The sequence below is a fragment of the Pristiophorus japonicus genome, chromosome 5, assembly GCF_044704955.1.
Source record: "Pristiophorus japonicus isolate sPriJap1 chromosome 5, sPriJap1.hap1, whole genome shotgun sequence".
Lineage (NCBI taxonomy): Eukaryota > Metazoa > Chordata > Chondrichthyes > Pristiophoridae > Pristiophorus > Pristiophorus japonicus.
The window spans coordinates 5,316,740-5,337,832 of record NC_091981.1 but is presented as its reverse complement, the minus strand read 5'-3'; the positions used below and the strand labels follow the sequence as shown (position 1 = coordinate 5,337,832).

General features: G+C 49.3%; 1 protein-coding gene across 4 annotated transcripts in view; it reads right to left on the bottom strand.

Moving 5' to 3' along the window:
• The window catches only part of mrpl3 (mitochondrial ribosomal protein L3), a 97,049-nt gene extending 76,400 nt beyond the window's left edge, over positions 1 to 20,649 (bottom strand). For all 4 annotated transcript variants that reach the window (XR_011593195.1, XM_070879778.1, XM_070879777.1 and 1 more), the window contains exons 1-4: positions 20,571 to 20,649; positions 16,858 to 17,036; positions 10,402 to 10,493; positions 8,878 to 8,976 (exon numbers count right to left, since the gene is read on the bottom strand). Coding sequence is in view for 3 of the 4 variants with exons in the window: in XM_070879778.1 (XP_070735879.1) it covers positions 8,878 to 8,976; positions 10,402 to 10,493; positions 16,858 to 17,036; positions 20,571 to 20,611 (411 nt within the window). In the remaining variant the exon portion in view is untranslated. The remainder of the gene's footprint in view (positions 1 to 8,877; positions 8,977 to 10,401; positions 10,494 to 16,857; positions 17,037 to 20,570) is intronic.
• Between the last annotated feature and the right edge of the window lie 444 nt (positions 20,650 to 21,093).

The following is a 21,093-nucleotide window of genomic DNA, read 5'->3' as shown; positions in this document are numbered from 1 at the left end:
GAGGAAGCAAGTCATCCTCGTTTCGAGAGACTGCCTCTAATGACGACACCTGAGAAAACATGTTTGTCACTGCTATCTCCTCTCCTCCAACGCCCCCCCCCCACCCCAACCAACCCCTCTCAAAGATCTTACTGCAAAACCCAATTAATAAGCACCCGCCGGATGTGAACAGAGCATTGTGCAGCAGCTGCAAAGACATTTAAAATGTTAGATTGACTAGGAGTGACAATTCACCGTGTGGAGCTATCCCCATTAATGTGCCCAATCCAGAGGTCATATCCAAAACATTTCAGGTCATCCGGATGCTAATCCTTCATCGTCGCTGGGTCAAAATCCTGGAACTCCCTCCCTAACAGCACTGTGGGAACACCTTCATAGAAACATAGAAAATAGGTGCAGGAGCAGGCCAGTCGGCCCTTCGAGCCTGCACCGTCATTCAATATGATCATGGCTGATCATGCAACTTCAGTACCCTACTCCTGCTTTCTCTCCGTACCCCTTGATCCCTTTAGCCGTAAGGACCACATCTAACTCCCTTTTGAATATATCGAACGAACTGGCCTCAACAACTTTCAGTGGTAGAGAATTCCACAGGTTCACCACTCTCTGGGTGAAGAAGTTTCTCCTCATCTCGGTCCTAAATAACTTACCCCTTATCCTTAGACTGTGGTCCCTGGTTCTGGACTTCCCCAACATCGGGAACATTCTTCCTGCATCTAACCTGTCCAATCCCGTCAGAATCTTATATGTTTCTAGGAGATCCCCTCTCACCCTTCTAAACTCCAGTGAATATAAGCCTAGCCGATGCAGTCTTGTTTCATATGTCACACGGACTGCAACGGTTCAAGAAGGCGGCTCACCACCACCTTCTCAAGGGGCAATTAGGGATGGGCAATAAATGCCGGCCTTGCCAGCGACGCCCACATCCCAGGAACAAATAAAAATGTGGCAGCAACAATAACTTGTAGTTATATAGCACCTTTAACATAGTGAAACGTCCCAAGGTGTTTCACAGGAGCATCATGGGGTGATTAGGGATGGCCAATAAATGCCGGCCTTGCCGGCAATGTGCACATCCCGTGAATGTCTTCAAAAAAAAATAGCTCATGTTCAACTGGGAATGACAGATTTCCTCGGGCGACTGGATGAACCATTTAAAAAAAGATGTCATAATAGTTGCTGTAACCATTTCAAAGTAGTAATCTACAGCAGCTATTATGTATGAGAAAATATTTGCGTATCACTGGACTATACCAAACTACACTTCAGTAAAGCTACGCTTTAAAATTTGTGGTTCCAACAGGTGCTTCAATCTAAAAAGGCACCACAAGCTAAAATTGCATTGAATTTTAAATAATACTTAACAGTAAATTTTTCACATCATGCAACCCATAACTTAATGTGCCGGCAAAAATGAGTGTAATTTTGCATGAACTGGCATGTGGCGTCTACATGCGCTCAGCTGGTCTTTCAATCAATTACTAAAGCATACCCCACTCTGCACATTTAATACAAACATTGACGGATGGTGAACACCCTCTGGCCCATTGACCCTTCCCACACAATTGCGATGCCTTGTGTATCTCAGTATATACGCTCTCCATCCCACCCGAAACCATATGATCTCCTGGGAGAGGCGAAAAAAACAGATTTTAAAAACCAGGCCAATATAGGGCGGGGGGGGGGGGGGGGGGGGGAACATCTGGGCACTTCCTCTCCGAGCCATCTTGGCGACGGAAAGCGGTCCAGGAGATCACTCTGGGCCTGAATCCCTTGCAGTCACTACCCTTCTCTAAGAGATGATCTCCGCCGCAGCCAGAAACAGGTCCAGCTTTCGCTTGATCATCATTGGCGGTCCCTCGAAGCGAGGATGACTTGCTTCCAAGCCTAAAAGGGATGAGTTCACAGGTGTTTCAATGAAGGACCTAATATCCCAGATCCCGAACTACGGGCCCAATTTTCTCCAGCCCCTTTTTTCGGCACACTTGCCCTAAATGCGCCGACTTTGCGCGCTGGAAACGGCGCCGAAAAATAGCGGCCCCGCTCTGCCCAGTCTCCCGTGTCCTAGTGCGGCGTACATAGTGCAGTGGGGGCGGAGCAACAGCCCAGCCGGCAGCTGCGCGCATGCGCAGTGGAGTCTGCGCGCATGCTCCTCGCCCTCCCAGCGTGTCCTGCAGGCTGTGAGCAGGACCCAATGTTCGCAGCCCCTATCCCTGGCCGAAGGGACACCCCGATCTTTGCCGCACCCTACCCCTGGCCGAAGGGACACCCCGATGTTCGCCTGGTGAGCGGGGAATATCCTGCAGTATGTATTCAGGGTCGCTCAGAGCTGTCAGAAACGGAATGCAAAAGTTGGGAATTTGGCAAGTGGGAATGAGGTTGTGTTTTTTGGCTTCAATACCTGTAGTGGTTCATGTTACATATTTAAATATTTCATATAATCTACCTATAACTTAAACTAGATCAAATAATGAGTTAAAAAACTAAGCGCTAAGTTGATTAAGATGTTTCCCCTGGCTGAGATTATCACTTTGGACCCAAGAAAGATAAATCAGAATAAATGGTGTGAAGCTCAGAACTGTGGTGCTTTAAATGTACTAACGTGCGCTGGCCACATACGCTGACCTAAGTGGATTTGGAGTAAGTTTTAGCTGGCCAAAGTGGCATAAATGGCCAAAACTGGCCTAAGTGTCTGGGAACGCCCCCTTTTGAAAAAAAAACTCAACTAAAAAAAAATCGTACCTAACTGAGTTACTCTGGAGCAAGTTTATTGGGGAAAATGGCGTTTTTTGAACTTACACCAGAAAAACCAACTTACTCCAAAAAGAATTGGAGCAAGTCATGGTCAAAATTGGGCCCGACATCCTGAAGGGTGGAAGATGCCTGTGCATGGATTTTATTTAACTCACTTGAAGGAATTCAGCGCAAGACACAGCAGCCTGTTCCAGCGGCCCACTGCTCTCCGGGGAAAGACCCAACTCCTGACGTCTCACCTAGATCCGGCCTTGTTCGGCTTAAATCTGTGACCCCCTGGTCCTCCCTTCCAAAAAGGAGGGGCAGGTAAATTGGGAAATGCGTGATGTTGTTGCGATAACGTACAAGGACAGATACTCCTGGGCCTGCGCCGGGTTCCCGACATGCTGCACGGCTACGCAGTGGTCTGCAGGTCCCACCCGGACAGCTCACCGGCGTTCCAGTACAAGAAACCGCACGCGCGCAAGAATCTGAATGGGCCGTGCAGCCCATTAAAGGGACTGCTCGCCGCCATCCTCCCCCAAACTGAGGGAACATTAGCAATCCTCCTTCAACTTTTATTTGGGTGTGCGGCCCATTCAAAATACCGCGTGTGAATCATAGAGATTTACAGCACAGGAGGAGGCCATTCGGCCCATCGTGTCCGCGCCGGCCGACCAAGAGCTACCCGGCCTAATCCCACTTTCCCGCTCTCGGTCCGTAGCCCTGTAGGTTACGGCACTTCAGGCGCACATCCAAGTACTTTTTAAATGTGGTGAGGGTTTCTGCCTCTACCACCCTTTCAGGCCGTGAGTTCCAGACCCCCACCACCCTCTGGGTGAAGACATTTCCCCTCAAATCCCCTTCGACCAATTACTTTAAATCTATGCCCCCTGGTGGTTGACCCTTTTGCTAAGGGAAATAGCCCCTTTCAATCCACTATGTATTTTATAGTGTATTTTAAAATCCTCAATTTTATAGACCTCAATGAGGTCTCCCCACAGCCAACTCTGTTCTAATGAAAACAAATCCAGCCTATCTAATCTGTCCTCATAGCTTAAATTCCCCAATCCCGGCAACATCCTCGTAAATCTCCTCTGTACCCTCTCCAGTGCAATCACGTCCTTCCTGTAATGCGGTGACCGGAACTGCACGCAGTACTCCAGCTGTGGCCAAACCAGTGTTTTGTACAGTTCAAGCATAACCCCCCCCTGCTCTTGTATTGTATGCCTCGGCTAATAAAGGCAAGCATTCCGTATGAGCTGCCCTTCCCACTGACGAGCCAGTGAGCCGGCAGTGTGGGAGGCCGAGAGAGCTGCCTATCACCTGGGCGCAGCACTGATCAGGGAATCTGCAAAGGGATTTGTTCAACCCTCCTGGAAAGCCAGGATCCGTTTCAGGCGGATGTTCTGATCGGCCCAATTTTCCAACATTCACTGTGCCTAGCCCATCCTTTGCGCCCGAGTGCAGACTCTGGAAAATCTTCACTATAGTCTTTACAAACGGTAACGGAGCATGCTGCAAGACATCGTCTGATTCCATCTCAAAGAGTTTATGTTGGACTAAACATTTCACTTCTTAATTTCAGCTATATATAGAGCAAGCAGTACTGAACCAACTCATTTTAAGACATGGCTCCATGCATATTGCTTCATCATCATCATAGGCAGTCCCTCGGAATTGAGGAAGACTTGCTTCCACTTTTAAAATATGAGTCCTTAGGTGGCTGAACAGTCCAATACGAGAACCACAGTCTCTGTCACAGGTGGGACAGATAGTGGTTGAGGGAAAGGGAGGGTGGGACTGGTTTGCCGCACGCTCCTTCCGCTGCCTGTGCTTGGTATCTGCATGCTCTCGGCGACGAGACTCGAGGTGCTCAGCGCCCTCCCGGATGCACTTCCTCCACTTAAGGCGGTCTTTGACCAGGGACTCCCAGGTGTCAGTGGGGATGTTTCAGTCACTGAATAGTTAGCAAGGACTTCCAATAATCTAAGTGTACTGCAGTATCAAATGTCCTCGATTTCTCTGCAACATTTGACATGCCAAGCCACGCCATTATTCTCGATTGCCTCTCGACAGTTGTCCAGCTCTGTGCTCGGACTTTGAATGGTTCTGGACATGTCCAGGTGCAGTCAGCGCATCAACAGCAATGGCTCACATCTCATCGTCTCCTGCGTGTCCCAAGAATCTACCCACATCCTCCTCCTCTTCCTTATCTACATGCTCAGTGACATCCTCCATGGGCAGCGGATTGCCAGCCATATGTACTTTGACAACACCCAGCTCTCTCGCTCCACCACTGCTCTTGACTCTATGACCTCTCTGTGCTGTCAAGACTGCTCGGCTGATAAGACACGGACGAGACAAAACAGCGAACCCAGTCCGCACGGAGCACGGAATAAGGGATGTGTGCAATAAAGGTACAGCAGTTATCATGGGCGACTTTAATCTACATATTGATTGGGCTAACCAAACTGGTAGCAATGCAGTAGAGGAGGATTTCCTGGAGTGTATTAGGGATGGTTTTCTAGACCAATATGTCGAGGAACCAACTAGAGGGCTGGCCATCCTAGACTGGGTGATGTGTAATGAGAAGGGACTAATTAGCAATCTTGTTGTGCGAGGCCCCTTGGGGAAGAGTGACCATAATATGGTAGAATTCTTTATTAAGATGGAGAGTGACATAGTTAATTCAGAAACTAGGGTCCTGAACTTAAGGAAAGGTAACTTTGATGGTATGAGGCGTGAATTGGCTAGAATACACTGGCAAATGATACTTAAAGGGTTGACGGTGGATAGGCAATGGCAAACATTTAAAGATCACATGGATGAACTTTAACAATTGCACATCCCTGTCTGGAATAAAAATAAAAACGGGGAAGGTGGCTCAACCGTGGCTAACAAGGGAAATTAAGGATAGTGTTAAATCCAACGAAGAGGCATATAAATTGGCCAGAAAAAGCAGCAAACCTAAGGACTGGGAGAAATTTAGAATTCAGCAGAGGAGGACAAAGGATTTAATTAAGAGGGGGAAAATAGTTCACGAGAAGAAGCTTGCCGGGAACATAAAAACTGACTGCAAAAGCTTCTATAGATATGCGAAGAGAAAAAGATTAGTGAAGACAAACTTAGGTCCCTTGCAGTCGGATTCAGGTGAATTTATAATGGGGAACAAAGAAATGGCAGACCAGTTGAATAAATATTTTGGTTGTGTCTTCACGAAGGAAGACACAAATAACCTTCCGGAGGTACTAGGGGACCGAAGGTCTAGTGAGAAGGAGGAACTGAAGGATATCCTTATTAGGCGGGAAATTGTGTTAGGGAAATTGATGGGATTGAAGGCCGATAAATCCCCAGGGCCTGATAGTCTGCATCCCAGAGTAGTTAAGGAAGTGGCCCTAGAAATAGTGGATGCATTGGTGATCATTTTCCACAGTCTATCGACTCGGGATCAGTTCCTATGGACTGGAGGGTAGCTAATGTAACACCACTTTTTAAAAAAAGGAGAGAAAACAGGTAATTATAGACCGGTTAGCCTGACATCAGTAGCGGGGAAAATGTTGGAATCAATCATTAAGGATGAAATAGCAGCCCATTTGGAAAGCAGTGACAGAATCAGCCCAAGTCAGCATGCTTGACGAATCTTCTGGAGTTTTATGAGGATGTAACTAGCAGAGTGGACAAGAGAGAACCAGTGAATGTGGTGTATTTGGACTTTCAAAAGGCTTTTGACAAGGTCTCACACAAGAGATTGGTGTGCAAAATCAAAGCACATGGTATTGGGGGTAATGTACTGTCGTGGATAGAGAATTGGTTGGCAGATAGGAGGCAGAGAGTCGGGATAAACGGATCCTTTTCAGAATGGCAGGCAGTGACTAGTGGAGTGCCGCAGGGCTCAGTGCTGGGACCCCAGCTATTTACAATATACATTAATGATTTAGTTGAAGGAATTGAGTGTAATATCTTCAAGTTTGCAGATGACACTAAATTGGGTGGAGGTGTGAACTGTGAGGAGGATGCCAAGAGGCTGCAGGCTGACTGGGACAGGTTAGGTGAGTGGGCAAATGCATGGCAGATGCAGTATAATGTGGATAAATGTTAGGTTATCCACTTTGGGGGCAAAAAAAAGGCGGCAGATTATCTGAATGGCGGCAGATTAGGAAAAGGGAAGGTGCAACGAGACCTGGTGTCATGGTTCATCAGTCATTGAAAGTTGGCATGCAGGTGAAGAAGGCAAATGGTATGTTGGCCTTCATAGCTAGGGGATTTGAGTATAGGAGCAGGGTCTTGGTGATGCCTCACCTGGAATATTGTGTTCAGTTTTGGTCTCCTAATCTGAAGAAGGACGTTCTTGCTATTGAGGGAGTGCAGCGAAGGTTCACCACACCGATTCCAGGGATGGCTGGACTGACATAACAGGAGAGACTGGATCAACTGGGCCTTTATACACTGGAGTTTAGAAGGATGAGAGGGGCTCTCATAGAAACATAGAAAATAGGTGCAGGAGTAGGCCATTCGGCCCTTCGAGCCTGCACCGCCATTCAATAAGATCATGGTTGATCATTCCCTCAGTACTCTTTTCCCCAACATCAGGAACATTCTTCCCCCATCTAACCTGTCCAGTCCCGTCAGAATCTTATAGAAACGTATCTGATTCTGACGGGACTGGACAGGTTAGATGCGGGAAGAATGTTCCTGATGTTGGGGAAGTCCAGAACCAGGGGACATAGTCTAAGGATAAAGGGTAGGTCATTTAGGACTGAGATGAGGAGAAACTTCTTCACTCAGAGAGTTGTTAACCTGTGGAATTCCCTGCCGCAGAGAGTTGTTGATGTCAGTTCATTGGATATATTCAAGAGGGAGTTAGATATGGCCCTTACGGCTAAAGAGATCAAGGGATCTGGAGAGAAAGCGGGAAAGGGGTACTGAGGGAATGATCAGCCATGATCTTATTGAATGGTGGTGCAGATTCGAGGGGTTGAATGGCCTACTCCTGCACCTATTTTCTATGTTTCTATGTTTCCATGTTTCCACTACCTGCTCCACACGGTGAAGGTGAGGTACGGCCCAAAGTGCAACTGTGGCCCTGAGTGCCAGACCCTGGAACACCTCACATCGACCAGCCCACTGAGATCTGTGGGTCCCAGACCCTGGAACACCTCACATCGACCAGCCCACTGAGATCTGTGGGTCCCAGACCCTGGAACACCTCACATCGACCCTCCCACTGAGATCGGTGGGTCCCAGACCCTGGAACACCTCACATCGACCGGCCCACTGAGATCTGTGGGTCCCAGACCCTGGAACACCTCACATCGACCCGCCCACTGAGATCTGTGGGTCCCAGACCCTGGAACACCTCACATCGACCAGCCCACTGAGATCTGTGGGTCCCAGACCCTGGAACACCTCACATCGACCGGCCCACTGAGATCTGTGGGTCCCAGACCCTGGAACACCTCACATCGACCGGCCCACTGAGATCTGTGGGTCCCAGACCCTGGAACACCTCACATCGACCGGCCCACTGAGATCTGTGGGTCCCAGACCCTGGAACACCTCACATCGACCGGCCCACTGAGATCTGTGGGTCCCAGACCCTGGAACACCTCACATCGACCGGCCCACTGAGATCTGTGGGTCCCAGACCCTGGAACACCTCACATCGACCAGCCCACTGAGATCTGTGGGTCCCAGACCCTGGAACACCTCACATCAACCGGCCCACTGAGATCTGTGGGTCCCAGACCCTGGAACACCTCACATCGACCCGCCCACTGAGATCTGTGGGTCCCAGACCCTGGAACACCTCACATCGACCGGCCCACTGAGATCTGTGGCCAAGTCCCAGACCCTGGAACACCTCACATTGACCCTCCCACTGAGATCTGTGGGTCCCAGACCCTGGAACACCTCACATTGACCCTCCCACTGAGATCTGTGGGTCCCAGACCATGGAACACCTCACATTGACCGGCCCACTGAGATCTGTGGCGGGTGCCACCTCATTTCTCCACGCGGCATCTCAGGAGGCCCAGCGAATGGAGAGACAAACTACACATCCCATAATAGGCTTTCCCATCACACAAAACAACTGTTAATGATTCAAGCCAAATAATAAAGCATACATACAAACATTCTTACATTAAATGGAGATGTATTCTTTCCACCCACTACCAGCGCAGGCCTCTTGCCATCATATTGCTCTTTAGATGTACAGGACACAACGTGGCAATCTTGCACCTGAAAAAACAAGTTATTTTTTATTGAAAAAGGACAGACTTGCATTTCTTTAGCACCTTTCACGACCACCAGACATTCCAAATCACTTTACAGCTAATGAAGTACTTTTTGAATGCAGTCGCTGTTTTAATGTTGGAAACGCGGCAGGCAATTTGCGCACAGCAAGCTCCCACACACAGCAATGTGATCATGACCAGATCATCTGTTTTAGTGATGTTGATTGAGGGATAAGATAGAGTGGATAGGAAGGACCTATTTCCCTCAGTGGAGAGGTCAATAACCAGGGGGCATAGATTTAAAGTAATTGAGGGGAGGGTTAGAGGGGATTTGAGGAGAATTTTTTTCAACCAGAGGGTGGTGGGGGTCTGGAACTCACTGCCTGAAAGGGTGGTAGAGGCAGAAACCCTCACCACATTTAAAAAATACTTGGATGTGCACCTGAAGTGCCGTAACCTACAGGGCGACAGACCGAGAGCTGGAAAGCAGAATTAGGCTGGGTAGCTCTTTGTTGGACACGATGGGCCGAAATGGCCTCCTCTGTGCCGTAAATACCTATGATTCTATTCTATGATAAATATATCGCCCCTCCGACACTCCCTCAGCACTGCCCCTCCGACAGTGCGGCGCTCCCTCAGCACTGCCCCTCCGACAGTGCGGCGCTCCCTCAGCACTGCCCCTCCGACAGTGCGGCGCTCCCTCAGCACTGCCCCTCCGACAGTGCGGCGCTCCCTCAGCACTGCCCCTCCGACAGTGCGGCGCTCCCTCAGCACTGCCCCTCCGACAGTGCGGCGCTCCCTCAGCACTGCACTGGTGTCAGCCTAGATTTTTGTGCTCAAGTCTTGGCAGTCACTGGGTTTATTTATCAGTACCAATTCAATACCGTGAAAAAGGTTGTATGTAAGCCAATACAACCGTGTGAATTAATACTGTGCACTATGCCTCGTGTGACACATTTACTTCATTTCAAATGACCATCTCCTGTGAGTGACCCTGTAAACTTCACTAGGGCTGTACAGTGCAAAATGCTTTTTTTCCAGATTCACGGAAGGACCAAAGCTCTAACTGTACTGCTGACCTATGTGTCACAGCTCAGCGATGTGCCATTTTTATACATGCTCAGATTGCTCTTTTTCCAAAAATGACAATAAAAAAAATGATGATGAACTGGGGCTGGGATACAATTACCATCAATAGAATAGAATAAGGCAGCACTCCTTCAAAAATTATTTCAATTGCCCAAGCACCAAATTTATATACAAGCGTCAGCTTTTTTCTTCTAATGATTCGAGAGACAAATGGTCTGTAGAGTGAAGAGTATTGCTCTGTATTCATTGCTGCTTTCAGTACTCTATCCTCTTCGAAAACCACACTGACTTGAAGATGATAAATAATGCAATGCACCGTGTTTTCAAGCCGCACTTTTACCTGAAGTAATGTGACTGCATGTTTCTCACCAGCTTTGGTCCACAAAGGCATCATCCCGAGCTTTGTTGCAACTAGGCCGACTCGATGAGTGCCTTCAAAGGGAGAAAGATAGACACGGTTCACTTTTAAGTAAGGAAATCCCTCATGCATAAATTTCTTTATCTGCTTCACTGGATCAGCCAATTAGGCAATTCTTTTATTGCGTGAAGAAACAAAGGGAAAGACTTGCATTTATACAACACATCAGGAGTTTCCAAAGCCCTGTACTCCCAAAGTGCAACAATTTGTATTTATAGTAAGGTAGTAAAACGTCCCAAGGTGCTTCACAGGTGTATCATAGACTACAGACTTGCATTTCTATAGCGCCTTTCACAACCAAAGTGCTTTACAGCCAATGAAATACTTTTGGAGTGTAGTCACTGTTGTAATGTAGGAAATAACATTTTGTATTATCAAACAAAATTTGACACCGAGCCACACAAGGAGAAATTAGGGCAGGTGACCAAAAGGCTTGGTCAAAGAGGTAGGTTTTAAGGAGCGTCTTAAAAAGGAGGAAAGAGAGGTAGAGAGGCGGAGAGGTTTAGGGAGGGAGTTCCAGAGCTTGGGGCCCAGGCAACAGAAGGCACAGCCACTAATGGTGGAGCGATTATAATCAAAGATGCTCAAGGGGGCAGAATTGGAGGAGCGCAGACATCTCAGGGGGGGTTGTGGGGCTGCAGATTACAGAGATAGGGAGAGGCGAGGGCCCTGGAGGGATAAAACTAAATCACTGTAACAATCTGTTATTCCATGACCCCCAACAGGATCAGCATAAATTAGTGGAGTCATTTTACAAATCCGTGCTCCTGATGGAAAGCCTGGACCACCAGGAGCACATAGAAGATAACTGGACGCAAACTTCCCATAACTGTCTATTTGTAAATGTTAACTGATGGAAAATCGTGAAACTGTGCACCAACATGCCCAATAGGCAGATTATTATCTGAATGACAGATTAGGAAAAGGGGAGGTGCAACGAGACCCTGGGTGTCATGGTTCATCAGTCATTGAAAGTTGGCATGCAGGTACAGCAGGCGGTGAAGGCGGCAAATGGCATGTTGGCCTTCATCGCGAGAGGATTTGAGTATAGGAGCAGGGAGATCTTAATGCAGTTGTACAGGGCCTTGGTGAGGCCTCATCTGGAATATTGTGTTCAGTTTTGGTCTCCTAATCTGAGGAAGAACGTTCTTGCTATTGAGGGAGTGCAGCGAAGGTTCACCAGACTGATTCCTGGGATGGCTGGGCTGTCATATGAGGAGAGACTGGATCGACCGGGCCTGTATTCACCGGAGTTTAGAAGAATGAGAGGGGATCTCATGCACATATAAAATTTTGACGGGAACTGGACAGGTTAGATGCAGGAAGAATGTTCCCGATTTTGGGGAAGTCCAGAACCAGGGGTCTCAGTCTAAGGATAAGGGGTAAGCCATTTAGGACCGAGATGAGGAGAAACTTCTTCACTCAAGAGAGTTGTTAACCTGTGGAATTCCCTACCGCAGAGAGTTGTTGATGCCAGTTCGTTGGATATATTCAAAAGGGAGTTAGATATGGCCCTTACGGCTAAAGGGATCAAGGGGTGTGGAGAGAAAGCAGGAAAGGGGTACTGAGGGAATGATCAGCCATGATCTTATTGAATGGTGGTGCAGGCTCAAAGGGCCGAATGGCCTACTGCTGCACCTATTTTCTATGTTTCTATATTACAGCATCCATCAGTCACAAATGACTGATGCATACTGTAATATCCTGTGTGACTGTGACAAAGGTAAACTATCCCTCCTCGTCCTCCTGGACCTGTCTGCAGCCTTTGACATGGCTGACCACTCCATCCTCCTCCAACGCCTTTCCACCATCGTCCAGCTGGGTGGGACTGCACTCGCCTGGGTTCCATTCTTCTCTATCTAATCGTAGTCAGAGAATCTCCTGCAACGGCTTCTCTTCCCGCCCCCGCATCGTTACCTCTGGTGTCCCCCAAGGATCTATCCTCGGCCCCTCCTATTTCTCATCTACATGTTGCCCCTCGGTGACATCATCTGAAAACACAGCGTCAGTTTCCACATGTACGCTGATGACACCCAGCTCTACCTCCCCCCCACTTCTCTCGACCCCTCCTCGGTCTCTAAATTGTCCGACTGCTTGTCCCACATCCAGTTCTGGATGAGCAGAGATTTTCTCCAATTGAATATTGGGAAGACCGAAGCCATTGTCTTTGGTCCCCGCCACAAACTCTGTTCCCCAGCCACTGACCCCATCCCTCTCCCCAACTTCTGTCTGAGGCTGAGCCAGACTGTTCGCAACCTTGGTGTCATATTTGACCCTGAGATGAGCTTTCGACCACTACATTAAAGGCGCTATATAAATACAAGTTGCTGTTGTTGTAGTTTCAGAAGTCAAGGCTCCCCACAAGGAACTCAAGTTTGTAAAATTACCCCTTGGGTGTTCTTCATCAGGTAACACGTTGCTCAATCACTGGTCACTAAACATTCCTACACTAATAGGCTGGATAATACATTCTCTCAATAACATTTGTTCAGAATATTTCAAACATTTTCAGGCAGGATCCCATCAAATAATTCTCAGCCTTCTTTACCCCACTATCTAGATTAGCAAGTACACCCCAAAAAACACCCTGACAAGCTCAAACAACATCGCTGCTCTTCTCATTTCATTTCACTCTCTCCTCTACATCTCCTTACCTTTTGCCATTCCTTCACGTTATTTTCCTTTCGTTTCCCTCGCTTTCTCTTTTCCCTCTTTCCTCTGCTTCTCATCGTAGAGCTCGACCATCATTACACAGGATTACATCAGATATGCGGCCCAACCAGTCCGTGCCGGCGTTTATGCTCCACTCGAGCCTCCTCCCGTCTTTCCTCATCTAAATCTATCAGCATAACCCTCTATTCCCTTCTCCCCCATTGGCTTGTCCAGCCTCCCCTTAAATACATCGATACTATTTGCCTCAACTCCTCCCTGTGGCAGCGAGTTCCACATTCTCACCGCTCTCTGGGTAAAGGAGTTTCTCCTGAATTCTGTTTGATTTCTTGGTGACCATCTTGATGCCCTCTAGTTTTGCTCTTCCCCACATCCTTTCCTGATTTCCTCACATTTCTGCTATCACCTTTATAAATCTTTTTTGCACCTTCTCCAGTGCCTCAATATCCTTTTTATAATATGGTGACCAGAACTGTACGCAGTGCTCCAAGTTTCGATACAAGTTTAGCATAACTTCACTACTTTTCAATTCCATCATCTCCAGAAGAACATAAGAATTAGGAGCGGGAGTAGGCCATATGGCCCTTTGTGAAGTGCTTTGGAACATTTTTTTACATTAAGGTGCTATATAAATGCAAATTATTGTCAGTGATTCTCACAGATCAATCGCTTCTTTGAAAAGATTTTACAGCTGTGTGATTTCTACGGGCCAGCGAGTTCTCCAAAAAGGGTTGAACACAGAAAGACAGTGTACATAGAATCACAGAACGGTTACAGCACAGAAGGAGGCCAGTCGAGCACTCCTCGCCCCTGTAGCCCTGCTTGGATAAGGTATTTATCCAACTCCCTTTTGAAAGCCGCGATTGCGTCTGCCTCCACCACCCTCTCAGGCAGCACATTCCAGATCCTAACCACTCGCTGCGTAAAAACGTTTTCCCTCATGTCGCCTTTGGTTCTTCTGCCGATCGCCTTAAATCTGTGTCCTCTGGTTCCCGACCCTTCCACCAATGGGAACAGTTTCTCTCTCTATCTACTCTGTCCAGAACCCTCATGATTTTGAACAGATGCAACTTTTCAAATTTATATTAAAATGTCCAAGATACTTTCACTAAGCAGTTGCGGTTGTGTGAAAATTGTCAAATCTCAACATTTCTAACTGTTTAATTTGCAGTTTGAAAGTTTACAGCACCTAGCCTACACCAGTATCCTGTGTCAGTGAGGGTCTAGTGAGAAGGAGGAACTGGAGGATATCCTTATTAGGCAGGACATTGTGTTAAGGAAATTGACGGGATTGAAGGCCGATAAATCCCCGGGGCCTGATAGTCTACATCCCAGAGTACTTAAGGAAGTGGCCCTAGAAATAGTGGATGCATTAGTAGTCATTTTCCAAGTCTGTCGACTCTGGATCAGTTCCTATGGACTGGAGGGTAGCTAATGTAACACCACTTTTTAAAAAGGGAGGGAGAGAAAACGGGTAATTATAGACTGGTTAGCCTGACATCAGTGGTGGGGAAAATGTTGGAATCAATCATTAAGGATGAAATAGCAGCGCATTTGGAAAGCAGTGATAGGATTGGTCCAAGTCAGCATGGATTTATGAAATGGAATTTTTTGAGGATGTAACTAGTAGAGTGGACAAGGGAGAACCAGTGGATGTGGTATATTTGGACTTTCAAAAGGCTTTTGACAAGGTCCCACATAAGATATTGGTGTGCAAAATCAAAGCACATGGTATTGGGGGTAATGTACTGACATGGATAGAGAACTGGTTGGCAGACAGGAAGCAGAGAGTCGGGATAAACGGGTCCTTTTCAGAATGGCAGGCAGTGACTAGTGGAGTGCCGCAGGGCTCAGTGCTGGGACCCCAGCTCTTTACAATATATATTAATGATTTAGATGAAGGAATTGAGTGTAATATCTCCAAGTTTGCAGATGACACTAAACTGGGTGATGGTGTGAGCTGTGAGGGGGACGCTAAGATGCTGCAGGGTGACTTGGACAGGTTAGGCGAATGGGCAAATACATGGCAGATGCAGTATAATGTGGATAAATGTGAGGTTATCCACTTTGGGGGCAAAAACACGAAGGCAGAATATTATCTGAATGGCGGCAGATTAGGAAAAGGGGAGGTGCAACGAGACCTGGGTGTCATGGTACATCAGTCATTGAAAGTTGGCATGCAGGTACAGCAGGCAGTGAAGAAGGCAAATGGTATAGAAACTTGGAAACGTAGAAAATAGGTGCAGGAGTAGGCCATTCGGCCCTTCGAGCCTGCACCACCATTCAATATGATCATGGCTGATCATTCCCTCAGTACCCCTTTCCTGCTTTCTCTCCATACCCCTTGATCCCCTTAGCCGGAAGGGCCACATCTAACTCCCTCTTGAATATATCCAACTCACTGCCTGAAAGGGTGGTAGAGGCAGAAGCCCTCACCACATTTAAAAAGTACCTGGATGTGCACCTGAAGTGCCGTAACCTACAGGGCTACGGACCGAGAGCTGGAAAGTGGGATGAGGCTGGGTAGCTCTGTCAGCCGGCACGGACACGATGGGCCGAATGGCCTCCTTCTCTAACGTAATTTTCTCTGATTCTGTAATTCTATGTTGTATGGCACATAAGGTACAGCAATTTAAGTGACTGGGTGTAACAGTTTCTGACAGTAACTAGGAAGCATTTAACTTCACTAACGTGCAACATATACTCTACAAAAAAAATCCCAAGAGATGATACATTGGCAGGTTAGATGAATCAGTCAAACCTTCATGCAAACCTATAGAGTGAGCCATCTGATGCACCCCATGCCAAACGAAAAAGTCACTGATCTTTTATGCAACTCAAACAGCCACAATGAGTATCTCGGATACCGTTTTCAGTCTAGCTATTTAAAAAAACCTTGGAAACACAGTGCAACACTGCAGCGCGCAGTAGTTGGGGAATGCAGCATGGTATTTTGTTACCATTCCTGAAGTAATTCCTTTTGAGGACTGCACCATTTACTGAGTGAACCAGATACACTCTCGATACACCTTGTGGTTGTTAAGAGTATGAACAACCCAAACCCACCACACTCACAGCTGAGAACACATCTGATAAATCATTTTATTTTCCAAAAATAGATTGCCTGCAATATCCGTAAAGATATTTTACAAAAACATTCAAAAACAAGAAAATATGTATCAAACACATCTAGGAATAATATTGGGCATTTGACGAACATAAGAATTAGGAGCAGGAGTCGGCCATTCGGCCCCTCGATCCCGCTTCACCATTCAATAAGATCACGGCTGATCTTCGACCTCAACTCCACTTTCCCGCCCGATCCCCATATCCCTCGATTCCCCGAGAGTCCAAAAATCTATCGATCTCAGCCTTGAATATACTCAACGACTCAGCATCCACAGCCCTCTGGGGCAGAGAATTCCAAAGATTCACCACCCTCTGAGTGAAGAAATTCCTCCTTATCCCAGTCCTAAATGGCCGACCCCTTATCCTGAGACTGTGACCCCTGGTTCTAGACTCCCCAGCCCGGGGGAAACATCCTCTCAACATCTACCCCGTCAATCCAAATACTCGCCCCTGGAGTTATTTTATTCGTGGCCGAAGATCGAGAAGTTTATTCGCAAATCCACATTTTAAAGACCCAAACGAACAACCCCAAGATATTTACACCAGTTCCCTACACAGTCAGATGCAGTTTTAACGAACCTGGCTCCCACGGTAACCTGGGCCATGGCTCATCTTTCAGCGGGCAGGATTTACTCGCGGTCAGAAATTTATATTCCTCGGGAACCAATTTTCTTAAATGGTGAATGTTTTCGTCAGAGAGATGCTCGTGCCACCAGGTGCTCTCCGAGTTGGTCCTGACAAACGTTAACAACGGACGTCTAAAAAGATCCAAAAAAAAAACAACAGGACACTCATGGAAAAAGTTGACAGAAAGTAGCTGCCTATGCAAGATTTTTAATATTTGTAAAAGACTTGTATTTCGTTAGCTCCTTTCATGACCACCGGACGTCTCAAAGCGCTTCACAGCCAATAAAGTATTTTTGAAGTCTAGTCACTGTTGTAATGTGGGAAACGCGGCAGCCAATTTGCGCACAGCAAGCTCCCACAATCAGCAATGTGATCGCTGAGAGCATGCAGAAACCAAGCGCAGGCAGCGGAAAGAGCGTGCGGCAAACCAGTCCTACCCACCCCTTCCCTCAACGACTATCTGCCCCACCTATGGCAGGGACTGTGGCTCTCATATTGGGCTGTCCAGCCTCGTAAAGACTCATTTTTTTTAAAGAGTGAAAGTAAGTCTTCCTCTATTCCAACGGACTGCTCATGAATGACCAGATAATCTGTTTTAGTGATGTTGATTGAGGGATAAATATTGTCCCAGGACACCGGGGATAACTCCCCTGCTCTTCTTCGAAATAGTGCCATGGGATCTTTTACATCCACCTGAGTGAGTAGATGGGGCCTCGGTTTAATGTCTCATCCAAAAGACGGCACCTTCGACAGTGCGGCGCTCCCTCAGTACTGCACTGGAGTGTCAGCCTAGATTTTTGCTGACTCAGAGGCGAGAGGGGATGATATGTTAGCGGGGTCATCAAACAAGGCCATATGGGTTGAAGAACAAAAAAGGGGCGATCACACCACTGGCAATGTGCTTTAGACCCCCAGTCAGAGGGAGATAGAACAAATATGTGGGCAAATTGCTGCAAAGTGCAAAAACATTAAGAGTTAAAATAGTGGGGAATTGTAACTACCCCAATATTAGCTGGGAAAAAAGCAGTGTGAATGGTAGAGGGTCCGGAATTCCTAAAATGCACTCAGGAGAACTGCTTTAGCCAGTAGGCAACAGGCCCAACAAGGGAGGAGGCAGCTCTGGACTTGTTTTTCTGGAATGAAGAGGGGCAGGTGGAAGGGGCATCAGTGGGAGAGCATTTTGGTGCCAGTGATCATAATTCAAAGATTTAGGGCAGTTATGGAAAAGGATAAAAGTGGACCAGGAAAAAACGTTCCCCATTGGGGTAAAGCCAATTTTGCTGAGCTGAGATGGGATTTGACCAAAGTGGACAGAATCGGCTACTTGATGGTAAATCAGTGTCAGAGCAGTGGGCGGAATTCAAGGTGGAGATCCTAACAAATCAGCCACCACACGTTAAAACAATCCACGCACAGGCATCTTCCACCCTTCAGGATGTAGTTCGGGACCTAGAATATTAGATCCTTCATTCAAACACCTGAGAACTCATCCCTTTTTGGTGTGGAAGCAAGTCATCCTCGATATGAGGGACTGCCTATGATGATGATTCACCAGCGCAGGGCTCCCACAGTTGGATCCAGGATATACTGTCTGCTCTTCCTCCACTTAGGGCGGACTGGTCTTTGGCCAGGGACTCCCAGGTGTCGGTGGGGATGTTGCACTTTATCAGGGAGGCTTTGAGGGTGGTCCCTTGTAACGTTTCCTCTGCCCACCTGGGGATCGATTGCCGTGAAGGAGTTCCGAGTAGAGCGCTTGCTTTGGGAGTCTCGTGTCTGGCATGAGAACAATGTGGCCTGCCCAGCGGAGCTGGTCGGGTGTGGTCAGTGCTTCAATGCTGGGGATGTTGGCCTGGTCGAGGACACGGACGTTGGTGCGTCTGTCCTCCCAGGGGATTTGTCGGATCTTGCGGAGACATCGTTGGTGGTATCTCTCCAGCGACTTGAGGTGTCTACTGTACATGGTCCATGTCTCTGAGCCATACAGGAGGGCGGGTATTACTAAAGCCCTGAAGACCATGAGCATGGTGGTAGATTTGAGGGCCTTCACCACACGGACTGCAGTGGTTCAAGGCGGCTCACCACCACCTTCTCAATGAGTTCATGGCTGAACATGCAACTTCAGTACCCCATTCCTACTTTCGTGTTGGGCATGTGGATGATGTAGCCTGCTCAACGGAGCTGATCGAGTGCGGTCAGTGCTTCGATGCTGGGGATGTTGGCCTGGTCGAGGACGCCGACGTTGGTGCGTCTGTCCTCCCAGGGGATTTGTCGGATCTTGCGGAGACATCATTGGTGGCATCTCTCCAGCGACTCGAGGTGTCCACTGTACATGGTCCACGTCTCCTGAGCCATACAGGTGGGCGGGTATCACTGCAGCCCTGTTGACCGTGAGCTTGGTGGCAGATTTGAGAGCTTTCCTCAGGCGACCGTAAGAAGGGCAATACAGAGGGAGTCGTCGGCATCAGAGGCGGTTCTCAGAAGGAGGATGACTTGCTTCCACACGGGTTCACAGGTGTTTCGATGAAGGATCTAATATTCCGGGTCCCGAACGACATCCTGAAGGGTGAAAGATGCCTGTGGGTGGATTGTTTTAACGTGGGGTGACCGTTGCACACCAGCCACCACACGGGCTTGACAGAGCGAGGTCTTGGTCCAGTGGCAAGGGTTAACCAGGACGACTGGAGGCCAGCTCTGCTGCACAGACCTAGTGCGCTCACATATCGCAGTGTGGGCTGGGCCCGTGCTGCCCCATGGTCCCTGGGCCCTCGCTGCCCCATGGTCCCTGGGCCCTCGCTGCCCCATGGTCCCTGGGCCCTCGCTGTCCCTGGTCCCTGGGCCCTCGCTGCCCCATGGTCCCTGGGCCCTCGCTGTCCCATGGTCCCTAGGCCCTCGCTGCCCCTGGTCCCTCGCTGTCCCATGGTCCCTGGTCCCTCACTGTCCCTGGTCCCTCGCTGTCCCTGGTCCCTCGCTGTCCCTGGTCCCTGGGCCCTCGCTGCCCCATGGTCCCTGGGCCCTCGCTGTTCCATGGTCCCTGGTCCCTCGCTGTCCCATGGTCCCTGGGTCCCTCGCTGTCCCTGGTCCCTCGCTGTCCCATGGTCCCTGGTCCCTCGCTGTCCCTGGTCCCTCGCTGTCCCATGGTCCCTGGTCCCTCGCTGTCCCATGGTCCCTGGTCCCTCGCTGCCCCATGGTCCCTGGTCCCTCGCTGTCCCTGGGTCCCTCGCTGCCCCATGGTCCCTGGTCCCTCGCTGTCCCTGGTCCCTCGCTGCCCCATGGTCCCTGGGTCCCTCGCTGCCCCATGGTCCCTGGTCCCTCGCTGTCCCTGGTCCCTCGCTGCCCCATGGTCCCTGGTCCCTCGCTGTCCCTGGTCCCTCGCTGCCCCATGGTCCCTGGTCCCTCGCTGTCCCTGGTCCCTCGCTGCCCCATGGTCCCTGGTCCCTCGCTGCCCCATGGTCCCTGGGTCCCTCGCTGCCCCATGGTCCCTGGTCCCTCGCTGTCCCATGGTCCCTGGGCCCTCGCTGCCCCATGGTCCCTGGGCCCTCGCTCACCGCACCTCCGTCACAATCACCCACCAAACCCCGCCCTGTGGGAGGGGCCCATGTACGGGCCCCGGGTCCCGGGCTCTCTCCCCTCCCCGGCCCGGGCCATCCCTCCGCCCACAGTCCCACCTGACGCCGAGTCCGGCCGCCCGCCTCACCGCCGCCGCCATCGCCGCCTCACTTCCGGCGGTCCCGCACCGCTCGCGGTCCCCCCCTCCCGCCATCGCGCCCGGCTTCCGGCGGCTCAGCACCACACTTTGGTTCCGCCCCCCAGCAGCAGCGTGTCTGTCTGTACACAGCACACTGGGCACTGGTCACTGCACATTGGGCACTGGACACTGCACATTGGGCACTGGGCACTGCACACTGGGCACTGGGCACTGCACACTGGTCACTGCACACTGCACACTGGTCACTGGTCACTGCACATTGGGCACTGGACACTGCACATTGGGCACTGGACACTGCACATTGGGCACTGCACACTGCACATTGGGCTGGTCACTGCACACTGGGCACTGGACACTGCACATTGGGCACTGCACACTGCACACTGGGCTGGTCACTGCACACTGGGCACTGGACACTGCACACTGGGCACTGGACACTGCACATTGGTCACGGGACACTGGTCACTGCACATTGGGCACTG